This window comes from Girardinichthys multiradiatus, chromosome 23 (assembly GCF_021462225.1).
Source record: "Girardinichthys multiradiatus isolate DD_20200921_A chromosome 23, DD_fGirMul_XY1, whole genome shotgun sequence".
NCBI lineage: Eukaryota > Metazoa > Chordata > Actinopteri > Cyprinodontiformes > Goodeidae > Girardinichthys > Girardinichthys multiradiatus.
The window spans coordinates 13,279,438-13,299,813 of NC_061815.1; the positions used below are offsets into that span (position 1 = coordinate 13,279,438).

Consider the following 20,376-nt stretch of genomic DNA (forward strand, 5'->3'; position numbering starts at 1 on the left):
CTCAGCCCCCTTGAACTTTTCAACCTCTTGCAACATTTCAGGCTTCAAACATTAAGATATAAAATTCTAATTTTTTTGTGAAGAATCAACAAGTGGGACACAATTGTGAAGTGGAATGAAATTTATTGGATGTGTTAAACGTTTTTAACAAATAAACTGAAAAGTGGGGCGTGCAATATTATTCGGCCCCTTTACTTTCAGTGCAGCAAACTCACTCCAGAAGTTCAGTGAGGATCTCTGAATGATCCAATGTTGTCCCACATGACTGATGATGATAAATAGAATCCACCTGTGTGTAATCAAGTCTCCATATAAATGCACCTGCTCTGTGATAGTCTCAGGGTTCTGTTCAAAGCGCAGAGAGCATCATGAAGACCAAGGAACACACCAGGCAGGTCCGAGATACTGTTGTGGAGAAGTTTAAAGCCAGATTTGGATACAAAAAGATTTCCCAAGCTTTAACCATCCCAAGGAGCACTGTGCAAGCAATCATATTGAAATGGAAGGAGTATCAGACCACTGCAAATCTACCAAGACCCGGCCGTCCCTCTAAACTTTCATCTCGAACAAGGAGAAGACTGATCAGAGATGCAGCCAAGAGGCCCATGATCACTCTGGATGAACTGCAGAGATCTACAGCTGAGGTGGGAGAGTCTGTCCATAGGACAACAATCAGTTGTACACTGCACAAATCTGGCCTTTATGGAAGAGTGACAAGAAGAAAGCCATTTCTCAAAGATATCCATAAAAAGTCTTGTTTAAAGTTTGCCACAAGCCACCTGGGAGACGCACCAAACATGTGGAAGAAGGTGCTCTGGTCAGATGAAACCAAAATCAAACTGTTTGGCCACAATGCAAAACAATATGTTTGACGTAAAAGCAACACAGCTCATCACCCTGAACACACCATCCCCACTGTCAAACATGGTGGTGGCAGCATCATGGTTTGGGCCTGCTTTTCGTCAGCAGAGACAGGGAAGATGGTCAAAATGGATGGGAAGATGGATGGGGCCAAATACAGGACCATTCTGGAAGACAACCTGCTGGAGTCTGCAAGAGACCTGAGACTGGGACGGAGATTTATCTTCCAACAAGACAATGATCCAAAACATAAAGCCAAATCTACAATGGAATGGTTCACAAATAAACCTATCCAGGTGTTGGAATGGCCAAGTCAAAGTCCAGACCTGAATCCAATCGAGAATCTGTGGAAAGAGCTGAAGACTGCTGTTCACGAACGCTCTCCATCCAACCTCACTGAGCTCCAGCTGTTTTGCAAGGAAGAATGGGCAAGAATTTCAGTCTCTCGATGTGCAAAACTGATAGAGACATACCCCAAGCGACTTGCAGCTGTAATTGCAGCAAAGGGTGGCGCTACAAAGTATTAACGCAAAGGGGGCCGAATAATATTGCACGCCCCATTTTTCAGTTTTTTATTTGTTAAAAAAGTTTGACACATCCAATAAATTTCATTCCACTTCACGATTGTGTCCCACTTGTTGATTCTTCACAAAAAATTTGAATTTTATATCTTTATGTTTGAAGCCTGAAATGTGGCAACAGGTTGACCAGTTCAAGGGGGCCGAATACTTTCGCAAGTCACTGTATTTCTTCAGTTGTGGAGATACAGTGGTGGTCAGAGGCTTACATACATTCATCGGTATCAATGTCGTTAATTTTAGACTTGTAATTACGCATTTAAACCATCCTGTTTTAGGATTGCATGACTTTACAACTAAAGAACTTCATTGAATTTGAAATACAATAATTTGGTACTTAAGTTTAAATTTATTATGGATTTTTCCAAACCACAGTCTTTTTGTAGCCACCAACAAGCATAATTCTAGCTGGATATCTGACCACTCTTCTTTCTAGAACAGGTTTAAATTGGTTGGTGTCCTTGAATAGATCTGGCTTTCCATCATGTTTCAGAAACACTCACCGGGGCTGAGGTCGGGGGCTATTTCACAAGCTCAATGTTTGCCTGATTTCTCCAGTCCAAAACCAGCATTGATATGAATTTGAGATCATTGTCATATTTGAACACCCAGTTGTGTCAAAGTTTCACTCATCTGTACCAGTGAAGTGGACTAATGGACTCAGAGACTACTGAGACTATCAAGAAAGAGGTGTCTGCTCCCTCCTCTATTTTCAGGCTTATATCTATCAAATGGACTCCATGTGGAGTAGAAATGTTTTTCTGACTCACATCAGAACCTTAAAAGCTATATCTTTTATTAAAGTTAGTGTGGTTTTAAATGCAGAGTTTTTGTACTTCTAATGTCTGCCTTTTCTCTCCTGAACATTTCAGTGTGTGCTATACCTGTGGTCACTGAAAATCCTCTACCCAAAGACGCTCTTTCTTCTACGAGGGAACCATGAATGTAGACATCTGACAGAATATTTTACCTTCAAACAAGAATGTGAGTTTTGTCTCTCTTTGCCCTCCTAATATGACATGCTCTTTCTGCCTACTTATGTGACAATGTCTATCTGACATGCAAGGCTTAAGTTATTTTAGATGTTTGCTTTTTTTCTTTTTCAAACAAGACTTCTGGGAACCATTTTTTATTTATTGCTATCTAGATGATACAAGACTCCAGCTGGAGCCTGGTAGGAAAAAATCAACACATTCTACACCAGCAAAGAATATGCCACTACTACAGTTTAAGAGAATTGTTGATGATTTCAGGGAAAGGGATAGATGAATTTTAGATGGAATCAGGCCAGATAGGGACCCACTGAATATTACATAGGAAAGAGTAGTTATGGATATGGGATAAATGGGATAAAGGATGTGGAAATGAATGATGAAGGAAGTAGAACTGAGGGATGGAGGATGTAGGAGTAAGATATGTAACATTAAGGATGTAGGAATTGGGGAGGAAGGTAAGATGAATAAAAGATGGTGGTAAGGAAGAGGAGAGGTACTAATGAGGAATAAAGAAGGTTTGGATGAGGTGTGTAGGTTATATGGGTGAGAGATAAAGAATAAACGAGGGAAAGATAAGGGATGAGTGACAAAGGAGATAAGATAATGGAGGTAGGGAGGACTGATGAAGGCAGTAGGGATGAGGGATAAAGGAGAGAAGAATGAGGGATGGAGGGGGTAGGTCTGGTTGAGGGATGGAGGAGGTAGGTATGAGGAATGCATGGTTGAGACATCTTGGTTCTACAACTTACATCCTAGCTGCAGCCTTACATTAATAAAAAAAAAGCCTTACAAATGGTTGGCAGATGTGTTTGAATGCTACAGTGAATTACAGACATATTCACATGCCCTGAAATGTTTTACATTTGGTCACATTACAACCACAAACTTCAATGTACTTTATTGGGATTTCATGTGATACAGCACACAAACAGAGCATAACTGTGAAGTGAAAGGAAAACAATACATAGCTTTAAAATTCTTCACAACTAAAAATCTGAAAAGATTAGCATGAATTTTATTAAGTCACTCATAAATAAAGTCCATTACATTCTGTAAATACTGCCCATCTGTGTGTAATTTAATCTCAGTGAAGGCATCAGAAATCTGTTAGAGAACATTAGTGAACAAACAGCATCAGAAACCACAGAACCCAATAGACAGGTCAGGGAGAAAGTTACGGAGGAGTTTAAAGCAGAGTTAGGGAATAAAACAACCTGTGAACAGCTCACAGAGATCTGGTCAACCCATCATCCAATAATATAAGGAATATGGCACAGCCGCAAACCTAAAGTGGCAAGACAGGCAAGCAGAGCAGCTAAGAGACCCATGGTAACTCTGGAAGACTTGTGGAGATAGATAGCTCAGGTGGGAGAATCAGCAGACAAGATAGCAATAACATGGGCTATTGGTGAATGAAAGCCAAAAGAAGCCACAGGCTGTGAAAGGGACGTTGCAAAGATGTAGAAAACAACTTTTTTTGCACCTATAGGAAAAAAAACTAAGTGTGGCAGAAACAAAAATAAATCTGAACACTGGATCCACGCTGTAAAAAAGTGTGGTGGCAGCATCATGCTGTGGGGAAGCTGATCAAGATTCATGGGAATATGGATGGAGCTAAATACAGGGCAACGATGGAAGAAAACTTGTTTGATGCCAAAAAGACTTGAGACTGGGGCAGAGTTTCACCTTCCAGCAGGACAACTGCCGTAAACATACAGCCCAGTGGAAGCAGTCATGTGTTAGAGTGGCCTAGTCAAAATCCAGACTTAAATCCAATAAAGTATCTGTGGCAAGTCTTGAAAACTGATGCTCAAAGTCAATCTCTATCCAATCTGACTGAGTTTGAGCTATTCTGCAATAAATAATAAGCAAACATTTTAGTCTCTAGATGTGCAAAGCTGGTAGAAACAAACCCAAATGGACTTGCAGCTGTAAAGGTGACAAGGTAGATTGTTTATAAATGCCCCCCGCATTTTTAACACACAAAATTCTAATAAAATAGATTGACTTTGTGGTTATAATGTGACAACATATGAAAGAGTCTCAGGAGTAAGAACACATTTGCACTGTATACATTGCTAGTGTTGGATAATGATAGGTATGAGGTTCATTTATTCTGCTTCATTCATTCAGTTCACCTACATCATTGACACCCTCTCAGTTTTGGCCATTTTTTTCTCTATGGCTTAAAAACATACACTACCGGTCAAAAGCTTTAGATACACTTTCTCACTTAATGGGTCTCTTTATTTTCATGACTATTTAAATTGTAGATTCTCACCAAAGGCAACAAAACTATGAATGAACACACATGGAATTATGAAGTGAACAAAAAGTGTGAAACAACTAAACATTTTTAGATTTTTTCAAAATAGCCACCCTTTGCTCTGATTACTGCTTTGCTCTCTTAGCGTTCTCTCCATGATCTTCATGAAGTGGTCGCCTGAAATAGTTTTCCAAAGAGTCTTGAAAGAACTTCCCAGAGGTTCACTGAGAAACGGCCAAAGGTTAATATTTCAGTCATCACAGCAAAGGGCGCTACTTTAAGGATTCTAAAATATAAAACATATTTAAAGTTTGTTTACAATTTTTTATTGCTATATAATTGCATATGTGTTCATTCAGTCAAATGTAAATAGCCATTAACATAAAGAAAACCAATAACTGAGAAAGTGTGTCTAAAACATTTCACTCTGAATCTGCAGCTATAAGGTGTGAAAATAAAACTGATCAGCTCATCCCCTGATTCACTGGTCATCCACTTATTCAGTTTTGTACTTTCAGTTGAATCTCCGCTTCTCCTTCCCTCCACTAGCCTTCTCCTCTTTTTGGGAGCTTACGTCCTGTCTCTCTCCATCCATCCCTCTTCAATCCTTTCCTCCCTCTGCGTATCTCAGCATGTCTCTGCCTCCTCCGCTGCTGAGTTTCAGCATCCTGTCTGAGTGTGGGTGATTAGCAGCAAATTAATTTGGCCCTTAATGATTGGCTCAGGGACTTTCTCCTCCGTGTCTGATTGGCTAAGGGACGAGGAAGCTAATTTCCCCTGGTGCTCATGGCGAATAGTGGTTGCCCTCAATTACCATCTGCTATGTGTGTATGTTTGTGTGTGTGCAAGTGCATGTGCTGTGGCTGCATGCACATGCGTGTGTCTTCATAAATGTTTGAGTGTGTGGAAGGAGCTGACAACGGGTGGACTGGCAATAAGGAGCTCTTGCTCTACACAAGGCAGATGGAGAGCATGATAAACACACTCCTTGCTGAAATGGTGGTTATTGGTACCCTAAAATACTAAAGTTTTCAGATTTTTCCTTCCCTATCCCTTCTCCTTTACTATTTCACTTCGCTCTTGCTCCTGTCCGCTTCCATCAATCTCTTTCCTCCTCTATTTGAATTAGTTTTCTTTTTTTGTCGCCTCCCCTTTCCAACTATTCATGCACATCTAAAAATCCACATTCTCTTCTCTTTATCTTTCCTTATCTCTGTCCTCTGTTTTCAGCTATTTTTAATCCTGGTTTGTGTCGGAAGGATTGTAACGATCTCTTGTGAAATATCCTTAAAAAGATACAGCGTGGAGTAGGATGTTTCTTTTCCAGTGACACCTTCTTGCTGCATCAAGCTTTTATTTGGGCCAGAAGTGTTTTTCTGTTTCGAGTTTAAATCCTGGCCTCTATGTGATATTACAAAGGTATTCATAGTCCTTAGAAATGTTCACATTACAAGGCAGATTACAACCCCGAACTTTGATGTATTTTACTTGGGATTCTTTTTAAAGCACCAACACAAAGCACTGTCTAATCACCTCCACCAAGGAGGTTTTGTTTTTGTCTTTGTTTGTCTGTCCATCTGTTTGCAAAGTATCTTAAAAAGTTATAGATGAATTTTGATGACATTTTCAAAAAAGGTGCGTATTAGGACAATGAACAGATGATTAGATTTTAGTGGTGATGTGGAGCATCATCTGGATCCAAGATGTTTTTGAAGGATTCTTTATCTTTGCCAAACCATGGTGGGACAACTTGGAATTCCCCCACGGTTCCTCACCCTGTCAGCAGCTGACATGCAGTGGCCAGAAATCATTCAGAGTTAAAGCTGATCAGGATAGAAAAAAGCTGACCCCATTGCCTTGGTGGAGGTCTGCGCTCTATGGGTGCTTTCTATTTGTTAATTGGAAGGAAAAGTTTAAAGGGTTTTCTTTGTCTTTGCAAATAAAGTCCAAACTTTTTGGTGTGCGTTCATATTCCACTCTTGTGAATCAGTCTTTTCTAAAGCCACCTTTTCCTGTAAACATAGCAGCAAGTGTTTCAGAGCGTGTCTGTACCCTCTTTGCACATCTAGTGGCTAAGGTTTTTCATTCTTCTTTGCAATGTAGCTCAAACTCACTCAGCCATTTTACATGTCTTGTTAAGATTCTCAGTTATACGTTCACACAGCAGGTCTTGATGCTCAGTTCTGTTTTTTTGCTGAAATACTTATTTTTTTGCATATGGGCAAAAAAAAAAAAACTGATTTGGGCTGCATTTGCCTGCTGTGTGAACGTAGCATGTTTAGTTGGACTTTGACTGGGCCATTGAAACATATAAAAATCCTTTACCCAAAACCATGCCATTGTAAGTTTGGTCCTGCTGAATTTAGCTTCATTCACATCCCCATCAAATTGAACAAGCTCAGTCCCTACCGAAGAAAATCACTCCCACTACATGAGTCTGCCTCCACCATGTTCAACATGTTTGTCTGGTGTTAGTTTTCCACCAGATATGACATTTTGTATGTAGGCCAAAAAGATCAGTTTTGGTCTCATCTGACCAGAGCACCTTCTTCCACATGCTTGTTGTGTCCCCTACGCGACTTGTGGCCAACTACAAACCAGACGTCTACACACTTTTTTTATTTTTGCCAATCTTCCATAAATACCAGATTTGCAGCTTCTCTCGATATACCATTGGCTGCTTCTCTGACCCGGGCTGTTTGTTTAGGTTGAGATATTGCCTTTTAAATTGCACAAAGGTGTACTCTTTACTAACTAGATGACTTCTGAAGGTAAGTGATTGTGCTGGATATGATTCTGGGGATTTGGACTAAAGGGGGCGATCAGAGGGAGGGGGACAGAGACAAGTGGGATCTACACTACCGCCTTTGATATGTATTTGGAAATAAGTTTGGAAGCCATCTATTATTTTTTTTTCACTTCACAAACTACACACTACTTTTGGTTGGTCAATCAAAAGGGATATAAAAATAAACATGATAATATATGGTTGTAACAAAACAAAATCTGAAAAAGTTCAAGATGTGTAAATTATTTTTGCAACACACTGTATGTTAGCAAGAGGAAAGGCACTTTCACACTGAGAACAGCCACACAAGCTTCTGCCAGAAATAATCAGTAAATCAGAGAATAACAAAGAAGTGTTGATTTCCAAGTATGTTGAGTATTCAAAGCCTGTCAACACGTGCTCAAGCACCTCCTCCTCCTAATGCTGAAATATCCCTCTGCTCCTTTGACCTCCAGGTAAGATCAAGTACTCAGAACAGGTATATGATTCCTGCATGGAAGCATTTGATTGCCTTCCCCTGGCAGCGCTGATGAACCAGCAGTTTCTCTGTGTGCATGGGGGGCTCTCACCAGAAATCCACACACTGGACGACATCAAGAAGGTATGACAGAAGCCAAACACACACACACAAAATGTAGGATTAATAATAATCACCTGAATCTGATAGCTCAGACAAAGTCTTAAAACTCTTAAGGTTTTCAGTTTTAAAAGTACATAGCTCTGTGATGATGAAGCATAAATCTTGTCTTTCCACTAGTTTACTATTAATTAATTTAATTAGGTTTGGTCAAACATGATGTCCCAAACATCACTTTACACATTACACTGCAGTAACACAGCTTACTGTAGCACTTTTTAAAAATATAAAGGACATATCTAGAGAAATATGCAAAGTGTAAAGATTGTAAAACATGTCTCTTTTTGTTCATGCAGCCATGTTTTAGGTTTTTTTTTTTTTTACTTTTGCAGGCCCTTAAAGACAACAAAAATGTACTTTAATTCTTCACCACCAAAGTAAATACAATAAAGTAAATACAGAGTTTGTAGAATAATTTTAGAATGTAAAAGTATGGTATTCTGTGGTGTGTAAGGGTTATTAATATTTTATATCAGTTTTTGCAGTACTGGCACCCATAAATGTATTGATGTTGTGAGTTTATACTGTTTTTGATCTCCTTGTGAATGGATTAAATGTTGTAGTCTATTGTTCAACTCGAATAAAAACATTTTTCACATGACATTTATCACACTTAGTCTATAAAAAAACAGTTTTTTATAAAATCATGGTAATAATGTAACATTTGAATTTAAACACTAAAGTAAGGCAAAAATGATTAAGACCTCCTGTAATGTTCAATGGACCATTTTGGAGCCTCGCCTTAACAGAAAAGTATCTGTTCATCCAGCTGTACCTTCTTCTAACCAGCATTAATCAGTCTGTAGGTGTCTGTGGACCTCACAGCATAAATGCCATTAGTGCTGACTCATAACAAACATATCACAGCAGACATGTATGTTGATGGGCTCGAGCTGCTGCAGGAGGAACAAACTCCAAGCTTTCTGTAGAGGGCTGCCATTTCTGTTCCAGCTCGCTTTGCTGTCCAAATGGTCTCCCAGGTTTTCCTCCTTGTGTGCCATCGACATCAAAACTGCACAGAGTTCAGCTACACAGTCCATAATCATCCTCCCTCTGTGGGTAGCAGGTGTCTTTGTGCACCTGAAGTGAACAAAACTCTGTTAACAGATAGCATCCACCACAATCTAGAGGATTTACACAAAGTGCACACATATTAGTTGAACTGTGAGCACAAAAAGCAAAGATCTGATCTTTCACACACAAGAACTGCTTTCACCAAGTCCTGTCAAAATATCCTTGACAGACCTTTTAAGTTTAGACTGAACAACCTAAATCTACATCGAATGATTTCTTTATGACCTTGAAGTGTTGTGTTTAATAGAAGTCTTGTCTGAATGCCTGTCCCCCTTGAACTAATGTTAAAACTCAGGACTATAGGGCATGAAACACCTGAGTTTAAACATCCTGAAAGACCTGAAAACATCTGATAAAAGTAAAACATTTAATCTATTTAGACAATACAGTTAAGCCCAGAATTATTCATACCCTTGGCAGGGATAGGTTTAAAATAACCCTGCCAGCAAAGCTGTTACAAACATGTTTCTTCTAACTGGAGGTAAAGTTAAAGTTTTGGAGCGGCGCAACCAGAGTCCTGACTTCAATCTGACAGAGAATCTGTGGAGGGAGCTAATGATTATAATTCAGGCAAATACTTGAATAGATTATGAGACTGAGTGATTTATGCACATTAATATAAGTTAATTTAGATTATCACTGCTACAGCTGGTTGATAATGTGGATTCACAGACTGCTATGAGGGGTCAATATATCATGTAGCTCTCAGGTTTTCTTCCCTTAATGGCTCACCGCTCTTTGATCACTCACAGTGGAAAGTCGACATAGATGTTACTATCAGGGTTAATGGAACAAGATGAGCTCAATGAAAACACACCTGCAGGCTGCCATAAACGCACAGCACAGCAACTTTTTATGTATCCTTTAAATAAAATCATTAGATAATACCGGTGCAGAGAAAGCAGCCTTAGCATGAATATATACAGTTCCCAGCCCCACAGCATACAAAGAAACACACACTTCCTCCCCTAATGGCAGTGTTTCCATGGTGAATCTGCTGGTGTGACATCTTCTCCCTCCTGTGCGGCGAGGGTTGCCATGGAGATGCTCTGCTCTGACAGTGTATGTTTGTTTTTTTCTGTGTGTTTTGTGCCCTCTTTCTACTCTAATTTATACTGTATGTGCTCATGTGTTTGGTTGTGCTTTTGTGACTGTGAGATGTATCTAAAGCATGTAAACATTGACTTCCTTCAGCTCGTGTTTCTGAGGGTTTTGACATATATGTGAGCATTTGTGTTTCTGTTCGCTCATGTCTGTGCGTGTGTGTGTTTGTTGTGTGTCCTAGTTGGACCGATTCAAGGAGCCCCCAGCATTTGGGCCTATGTGCGACCTGCTGTGGTCTGATCCCCTGGAAGACTTTGGCAACGAGAAGACCCAGGAGTATTTTGGCCACAACACAGTCAGAGGATGCTCCTACTTCTATAGGTACACAAACGCAGCACACACATCAAGAAAAGCAACGGTTTTAAAAAGTCACAGATTCAGAAACGCAAATATTTTCTGTCAAAACCTGTCCTTTTATTGGACCTTATTGAACCAGAGACAGTGCAGTTTTCTCTAGTTATATGGGGTATGGAGTTGGGCTCTCCTCACCCCTACATGTTGCTGTTAGCTGTCAGTCAGCTGTGTATTCTATCCGAAAGAGGGTAAAACCTCTACCCCGTAAAATATTTCTAGCAGCGTAACACACAGAATGTCATGGTTCAGCTACCTATTGCTTTTATAAGGTAATTATCTTTTGTAGGGAATATTGGTAAGCAAATTATGTGGATTAGTATAACAGCCTACAGCAGACTTACTAACATACTAGGTAATATCAGCTTGTCAGACTTCCAGTTTTAACTTAGTGAGCAGGTCAGATAGAAAATAAGCAAAATAACTTCAATAGTTTACCAAAATTTAGGTTGTGTTTATTGCGCCCTCCACTGTTATTGTTAGCCCTGGTAAAGATGTCACTAAAACCTTTAATGTATTTATAAATAGTTTTTATATGAACTTGATTGTCCCAATATGCCACACTGCTTAATTTCTCTCATATTGAGCTTTGGAGATACCTTTACCTCCTCTACCATCCTGCTCACTGTGCATGGTGTCAAGATACACAAAGGTTCCCGCCCAGCCAATTTATTGTATTGGCAAAATAATTTGTGGCCAAAAGAAACTGATACACAAAAAAAACTTTGTCTGAGGTGCTTGTAAATATGAAACTTGCAATTAAACCCAGTTCTTTCTTTATATAGTCATTTTCTCCCACCAAATCCAAAAAATTGGATTTTCTAAATTGCTTAGTGTGAGATAATATCATTTCAGTAAAAGTCCAATTTAAATTAGGGCTTTTTTAGACATATCAGGGTGCCAATATGTGGGAGGATGCTGTATTGAAAAAATATCCAAATATCTGTTTAAATTTCTCTCTGGCTGGTGGTTTAGCCAACATAATAATTTTAAATGTCATCCCGATATTTGAGATTGATTTACTGTTTCAACCTTAATCTTCAGAAAATCTATAGTTGTAGCTGGGTACATGAAATTTTAAACAGAGTGCCATCACCCTCCTTATGTGTGCATACGCATCAAAATCGTAATAGCTAGAGAATCTTTTATAAATGTCAATATGTCATGCTATTTTAGCACCCTTAATAACAGCTTGGTATTTAGGAACAGGGATGTATGTAAAGAAAAGCAATTAGATTAAGTGAGTTTTTTTTTTATGCTGTGTGATATTTATGACACCCTTACAAAATATACCAGCCATACAGCCCTCCTGCCTACTCCTGTAATAAAATGAAATTTTACTTTACAAGCCCTGACAGTTTTAGTCCATTTGAACAGGGGAGAAAATCTTGGAGTCCCTGTGCCTTTGAAGCTCAGAGGTATAAACCAACCTGATATTCAAACAAGCCTGGGGAAATGGAATATACAGACATACAAAACTACTCTGCAGGAGCAATGTCATTAAGGCAGCCAGCAGAAATGGAGATAGATGAGCTTCACTGGCCTTACTCGGTGCGTTTCAATTATCTGGGCGCCTTGTGAGTGCATGGTACAGGTGAGATGTGCTGCTCAATAATGAATCAGGAATCCAATAAGTTTTAGGTAGACTTTGGGCTGTTATTTTGGGATGTTGCTGATGTGACACAGGAGAGGTCCATCAAGCACAGCTACATCACATCCAACATCCACCGAATAACTGCAGGGATTTGTTGTAAAGACAGAGAACATCATGGCCAATTCTTACAAACACAAAGAGCATGCAAGCAAACACACAACCACGTGTTCACCACCATGCACACAGTTCAGCTTCAGCATGAAAACATTTCCCACAATCCCCGGGGAGACTGCACGGTTCTGTTGCTATGACGACTGGCTACTCCTGCCAGATATGGAGTGATATTAAAATACAGCGAGAGAATGAGGGATGGAGATGAACGTGGAAATGAGGTGCCGCTGGCTGCGAGAGAGATGGAGCCGACCCTGGTGTAGCCGAGTCGGTGTTGTGACATGTTTTCTGCTCATTTTCTGTGTTTTGGAGACACAGCAACAATAGAACTACTGTGCACTCACAGCACTGAGGCAGCCATGAGCCCTGCTCAGGCCTGCCCGTCCTCGCTGATGCCTCCTTCTGGTCACATTCAGACTCCTCAGCCACTGTAGTAGACCCTGATTTTAGAGTTAAAGCAGCTTTCTGATTACACTGTCACATGGTTAATAGACTTTTTAGCATATTCTGTGACAATATACAATTCTTTTTGGACTAATTATGTTGTCCTTGTCTCTGTGCCAGTTATCCTGCAGTGTGCGAGTTCCTACAGACCAACAACCTGCTGTCGATCATCAGAGCACATGAAGCCCAGGATGCTGGGTGAGTTGGCACAGTTCAGGTCCTCTGCTGAAGTTAGAAAAAAACATTGTTAGTTTGACATTTTATTTAGACATACAATGTTCAAAGATGGACAACTTTTGATCTCCAGGTTTTGTGAAGCGTTGACCTGCTGAAATGAATTTCAGCCGATACAATTATAACCATTCAGAACCCTTTCCTGGCTTCCCTGCCCTGAAAAGTCATTGATTATCTGCATTCAGAGCAGAGACAACATCCCAGCATGTGTGAGAGAGCAGCTGCTGTAAAAAAGGCTTTTACTGATTTAAAACAAATACAGAAATGATTTGAAGTTGACATTTTAAACTGTCTTTAGTACATTTTGTTAATGATGGCACCATTAGTGCAGTTACAGTTGGACCGAAGATTATTCAACTCTCACTGCAAGTTAGGTTTTCTCACAAAATTCTAATTTGTTTGAACGCTTGCAATAAATGAATTTCAGAAAATCAGTTTAAATGGTTAAATAAAACTAATATTACACAATTTTCATATGAATTAAACCTCTAAATGTCACTTTTAATGATTAAATTAGTGTCCAAACTTTCAAACCCCTAGGTAAAATTCTTCCTCATAGCATATAAATTAGGTCTGCTTTCAGGCACACATGAATCAACCAGTGAGGGGTTTCATTACTTGCTTCAAGTGCGACAGAAAACCTCAAATATCTGGACTGTTGAACTTAATGCTTCACTGCATGTTAGAAATATGAGGAATGATTACAAAACAAAGACAAAATAAAACAAAATTACAAAAAGGCCCTGAATGCTGCTGGACATATAGTTGGAACCATAGTTTGCAAGTTTAATTTTATAGAAGAATATGAATCAAAGAAATAAAAATAAATGCAGGCTTGGAGAAAAATGTGTACAAAGATGCATTTCCTGTTGTAGTGGGTTAAAAGGTTAATTACATTTTATTTCTATCTTAGTGATTTAGCAGCACTTAAACAACAAAACAACCTTGTTTTACTCATTAAACATAGCAATATCAACAAAAATGTGTTATCTAACAAAGGAAACGTTAGGACACCCTACCTGGTAATAGCTAGTCTTTACCATCTTTAGCTGGAATAGATTCAGTGAGACTCTTCTTGAATCCATACCAGTCTACCAGGACTTTCCATTTCTTCATTCTCAGCTAGAACCTGGATTTACCAGTATGTTTTGAATCATTGTCATGTTGCAGGGTCGAGTTCTGCTTCTGCTTTAATTGTTTTTGCTCAGGAACCCTCTGAGACGCAGTACACCTGGTGGCAAAAAAGAGTAAGCTGTCAACAGCTGCCACCAGATTCCTGAGGAAGCAGGTGGTCAAAAACTCTCGATTGCAAAAAAACTTTTAACAAGACTTAATGGCAGTGGTCTCCATACCTGAAGACCAAGACGTATACCACTACTGACCTAAAAACTCAAGAAAAGTCAACTCCAGTTTGCTCACAGCTTTATAAATATGCCAGAAAGGTTTTAGGATTCTGTTCTTTGGAGGAATTGATCAAAACTGAAACTTTTCCAGCCATGAATCAGCTGTATGTCTGGAGGAGAAAGAACGAAGCATAAGCTTAAAAAAACCCACCAAGCCTAAAGTGATGGACAGTGGCTCAGTGATGCTCCTGTTTTGCTTGCTTCTTCTGCCCCTGGAAACCTGCAGCATGTTAGACCCAATTAAGTATCAGGACATTCTGGGAGAAAATGTCAAGCCCCCTGTGAGGAAAGTGGAACTTCCAATTGGACCCTCAGACAGGACAATGACCCCAAACACATCTCAGAGTCCACCAAGGCTTGGTTTCAGAATAACTATGTGGCCATCATGGTTGCCTGACTTTAACTCTCTTAAAATGTGAACACTGTCAAAAGTGGGTGTGTGGCTATGAATCAACAGGTCATAACAGCATAAAAAGGCTCTACCAAGCAATAAAGATGCTTGTCTCAAAGGCGTTGGATTATTTTGAGATGTAGTAGTCATTAAATGGGCATTTTGTGTTTAATTTAGAGAAACCACTTGTTATATAAGCTGTGTTGAGCTATTTTGTTCTTTTTTTTTCTTTGCAAACAGCTGCTAGCTTGTATATTTTGACAATAAACCAAATTTGCAGTTGAGTTTAAAAGATTTTAGGTGCAACTGTAGCATTAGTACTAAACATTTAATCAAAACTAGGCAACTTTGTTGTCATTTGTTCAGCTTCCTTGGTATCTACTGAAGTTGACTCAGGTCATTTCACAACATCCAAACAGAAGCATTTGTAAGCACAATTTTTATTGTGCTCTTTATGCACAGCTGACAAAAACTAGTTACTGGTACTCTAGTGAGATGCCAGAATGAGTGAATGGTTTGCCTCTAGCTGTACGAAGCATAGTCCTGCCCCTGTTGCTACACACTGCTGGTCAACTGGCTGAAAAAAGGTTCCTACACTCTTCCCTAGCTTACAAGAAAAACAAAGATGGCTGTTTGGAAATATTTCTGATCAGCCATGTTTCCATTGCATCCACCAAGGATAAACATTTGAACTATGTAGAAATTTACCACCAAAACGTACCTGGTAGGGAGGTAATACTTTTTATACTACCTTGAACATTTGGGTTGGAGCCCTGAGTGCTCAAACATCTGTTACTAATTACACATTACCTCAGAGTTTGGGGGAATTCTAGTTTTGTTTCAGAGTAGAAACAGTGTTAAAGAATCAGAAGTTAATGTTTGTAGCTGTAGAACATCAGGTGGTTATACTGATAGGAGCTCTTGTTCATCTCTTCTCTGCCACAGCCGCTATGAATATGGAGGTCTGTTTCCAGGACAATATTTTTAGTTCGTTTTAACAGTTATACGTTTGCTTTGAGTTTGAGGTGACTTTGCATAAGCTATAGAGTGAAGACATTGTGAAAAGAGCACCAGTAGACTATTTTAGTCGAACAGCATTGCAGACAAAACACAGACCAAACGATAGATTGAGGGTTCAGGGTAATTAGGTTCCAGACAGTAAATGTTCAAGGTAGCATACTGGTGTTATTTTACTTTTTTTTTTCATAATCAGACATGCAGTAGAGTACAGTGGTCAGTTATAACCAACAAACAGAAAAAACAATGTATAAGATGACAGCATTAGGTTAGACCAACATTTATGAAGACAGTAACATCAATAAAGGTGGTGTTGATCGGTTTTTATTATTTATGGGCATCCACATTATATTTGTCAGTAATAAATAACTTATTTCACATTTAGGTCAAGTAATCAGCCCATTCCGTGAGCATATGGTACTAAAAGTATAGACACTGTGGTTATATTCAGTGTTCATGCTTGTATGCATACATTTTTGTTGTGAGTAAGCTATTATTTTTGCAAACACTGAGGTCTTCGCTCTGTGGATCATTTTCTCCCACCACACCAATTGTTTTTTACTGCCTACCTGTTTCACTTTGAATCTGCCCCTCACTGGTTTCAAAGACCTCTGAAGCAACCCTTCAGTTTTCATCTGCAGCTTGGTGTCTCATTTGAATAGCTGTAACGTGGGCGGCTTGTTTGTCTCTCTCGGTGCAGATATCGCATGTACAGGAAGAGTCAGACTACAGGCTTCCCCTCCCTCATCACCATCTTCTCTGCTCCTAACTACCTGGATGTCTACAACAACAAAGGTTTGGTGCACACACATGCACAAGCACAGATACGGGACCTCGTAAATGTATTCGTTCTCCTTAAAATGTTTCACTTTTTGTGATGTCACAAACACAAACCTCAATGTATTTTATTGAGATTTTATGGAAAATGATTTGTGGTTTTCAAAACATCTTTCTGAAAATTGTGCCTTGGATTTGTTTCCACGCTACTGAGTCAATACCTTGTTGAATCATTTTTTGTAGTGCAAATACAGGTGCAAGTCCTTCTGGAGTATGTTTCTACCAGCTTTGCAAATTTAAACTGAAACCTTTGCTCATTCTGATTTGTAAAATAGATAAACCTAAGTCAGATTGGAAGGAGAGCGACTGATCTTCAAATTTTATATCGTGGAACAGTAGTTCAACTGGATTTAGATGTGAACTTTAACAAGGTCGTTCAAACACATGAACATGCTTTGAACTAAATCAATCAATTGTAGTTCTGGCTGAATGGTTAGGATAGCTGTCCCGCTGGATGGTGAACCTTTGCCTATTTCTAAAGTCTTTTGCTGTTTCTCACTGTTTTTCATCCCTGATTACTTTGCATTCAGCCTCATTCATCTTGCAATCAGTTCTGGCCAGCTTCCCAGTCCGTGTTAAAAAAAAAGTATCTGCACAGCATGATGCTGTCACCACCGTATTTCACTGTGGGGATGGTATGTTTAAGGTGATGTGCAGTATTAGTTTTTCGCCACACAGTGTTTTACACCTAGGCCAAAAGGTTCAACCCTGGTCTTATCTGACCAGAGCAGATTCTTCCATGTGGTTGCTGTCTCCTCTACATGGCTTGTAGCACTACTGTAAATACTGCGTCTTTTGACTTTCTTTAAACAATAGTTTTATTCTTGCCACTATTCCATAAAGGTCATGTCAACAGATTCCCCTACCTAAGCTGTGGATCTCTGTGGCTCATCCAGAGTTCTCATTGAGCTCTTGGCTGCTTCTCTGATTAATGCTCTCCTTGCTAAGCCTGTCAGTGTAGGTGGATGGTCATGTGTTGGTAGGTTTGCAGCTATTCGATACTCTGAACAGCTGTCTTAACATGTTCAAAGCTTGGAATACTGTTTTGTATCTTAACTCTGCCTTAAACATCGCCACAACTTTCTCCCTGACCTGTCTGCTGTGTTCCTTGGTCTTCACGATGCTGCTGTTTGTTCTCTAATGTTCTCTAACAAATCTCTGAGCCCTGCATAGAACAACTGGATTTATGTACTGATTTAGATGACACACAGGTGGTAATATGCTATGGCCTCTGAAGGGAATGGGTTGTAGTGAACCTTATTCAGGTCTTTAAAGATTTAAAAACTTAAAAATATTTTTGGTAAAAACGTTTTAGAAATCATGTATAATTTTCCTTACATATCACAAAATTTACAGTAATTTTGTGTTGGTCTACTGCATAGGTAAAATACATTACAGTCTGTGGATGCAACGTGAGAAAATGCTTAAGGGTGTGAATACTATTGAAAGGCACAGTTGGTATATTTTATACACACACATGTAAAATGGTACCAGCGTTTAACCCATATAAGATAATGTTGTTTTCCTAAAGTTCCGGTCGTGTCCATCTTAATAAAGCAACTTAAATGAAACCTATGTCTGTTTCTGTGTGTGTTTAGCGGCAGTGTTAAAGTATGAGAACAATGTGATGAACATCCGTCAGTTCAACTGCTCTCCCCATCCCTACTGGCTGCCCAACTTCATGGACGTCTTCACGTGGTCGCTGCCTTTCGTAGGAGAAAAGGGTACCATGCATAAGCAGCCCATCCTGATGAACACATGGCATGGTCACTGAGTCACACAATCATTTTAACATTCAGTGTCTGAGGAGTGCTTTACTGCACCATATGCAGTATTTCTGATATCAGTCAGTGCTCGTTTTAGATTTGTCTTAAGCAGTTATATTTAGAGTAAACCCTTGTAAAAAACCTTCACATTTATGCCTAATTGTTGTTTGCCCCTAAACTATCTTGAGCCGCAGTAACCTAAAGAAGTTGCTTTAAGGTCCCACCACAGCACTGGAAGATTGGGACATCCTAAATCGTTTTCACTTGTGAATAATCTTTTTCTCTGTAGATTGATGGAATTCAAATTGTTTCAAAATGTACTTTTAACGTCTTCGGATGGGCAGCAAAGTCATTGCTGCTATCTTATTGTCTTAGCATTGTGCTAAAGAACAGCAAACTGACAAAACTCCTGCTCTTAATGAGAGGCTCACACTGATGATGTAAAGTACATTTCATTACCTACTTCTTCTCAGTGCAGAAAGGGCGCACCATGTTTTTATGTAAACTCTTTATTTACTAATCAGTGTGTGTGGGAGCAATCTGGTTCAAAGCCACAGGCTACAGCACGGTGGGAAAATTAGCCAAAAGAGAAATTGTTTCACACCCCACTGATGTTCAGTTGAATACAACTGAACATCAGTGGGGTGTTTGCATGTTTCGTCAATAATCAGTCTTTACATCCCCAGAAGTTATCATTGTTACTGTTTCCATAGTATTTTCCACAGCTTTAGCTAAAATGCTGAGAGTCTCACAGCATTTCCAGTTTAACACCATCATCTTGGTCCGAACAAACTGAATCTTTCCAATTACTAACCTGAAAAAGGCTCATAAACCAAGGCCTGGTCAAGATATGGAGTAAACGTTTGTTCATAATCTTAATCTTATTTTACAAGAATCTTAAAAATGGCACCGATATTGCTAAATATTGATATTTACCTGCGTCCAGATTCAAATTCCATGACCAACTTGTATTTAAATTGTCACGAGGTCAGCTAATCTGTCCCAAGGTTATGAAGAAACAGCCAAATACCTGCAAATCAGAATATGACTGACACACAAAAGTATCTAATTTGCCTATTGGTGTAGTGCTTAAATGGTGAACACTAAATTATAATGTATTCACAGCGTTATATTGTAGAGCAGCCTCGCTTTGGTTATTGTCATTTATTGAAGAATTTCTGGGTCTAGTTAGAACCAACTCTGAAGGTTCACCACTGGTTCCACACTTAACCAAAGTTGCGCCCCACCATATTCTACAAACAACTTGCAGGAGTAGAGTCTGGCCACAGAGTGGCGCCATAGTAGGGAGTAGGAAAAGCTTTCAAACCATTTAGCCTCCTCTGGATTTCGCCCTGCCTGATTATTGTACTTGTAAATCTTACTGAAATAACAGACTTTGTCGTTCCCCGATTCAAATGGTGCTGTTGTCAAATGATGCTGTGCATATAAAATGAGAAATGCATTAGAGCAGAATAACAACATTGCAATGCTTTAGAAGTCTTAATGGAGCATATTCCAGCCACATATTCAGATTTCATTGTAGTGCAGCAGCTTTTACTGATGAGCAGCTTCGTTTGAATTTGACTGATTCACCCTATTAAAGTGCTCCACATGTGAGGACAGAGAGTCTGTCTGGCTGCATCTTTCTGATGTGTCAGTTAGTTTAATTTGACATATCAAAAACAGAAGAAGTGCTATAATAATATTTCCATTTGGAAATGACAGAAGTTGTTCTGAACAGAGCATGTTTCTCTATCTGTTTCTAACAGTGACTGAGATGCTGGTCAATGTCCTGAGTATCTGCTCAGATGACGAACTCATGAACGATGGAGAGGAAATCTATGATGGTGAGACACATCCAGCAG

General features: G+C 39.3%; 1 protein-coding gene across 3 annotated transcripts in view; it reads left to right on the top strand.

The window, feature by feature from the left end:
- The window catches only part of ppp3cb (protein phosphatase 3, catalytic subunit, beta isozyme), a 61,418-nt gene that overhangs the window by 32,277 nt on the left and 8,765 nt on the right, over window positions 1–20,376 (top strand). For all 3 annotated transcript variants that reach the window (XM_047354439.1, XM_047354441.1, XM_047354440.1), the window contains exons 4-10: window positions 2,312–2,423; window positions 7,944–8,089; window positions 10,485–10,624; window positions 12,984–13,061; window positions 16,609–16,703; window positions 18,344–18,469; window positions 20,281–20,358. In XM_047354439.1, coding sequence (XP_047210395.1) covers window positions 2,312–2,423; window positions 7,944–8,089; window positions 10,485–10,624; window positions 12,984–13,061; window positions 16,609–16,703; window positions 18,344–18,469; window positions 20,281–20,358 — 775 coding nt within the window. The remainder of the gene's footprint in view (window positions 1–2,311; window positions 2,424–7,943; window positions 8,090–10,484; window positions 10,625–12,983; window positions 13,062–16,608; window positions 16,704–18,343; window positions 18,470–20,280; window positions 20,359–20,376) is intronic.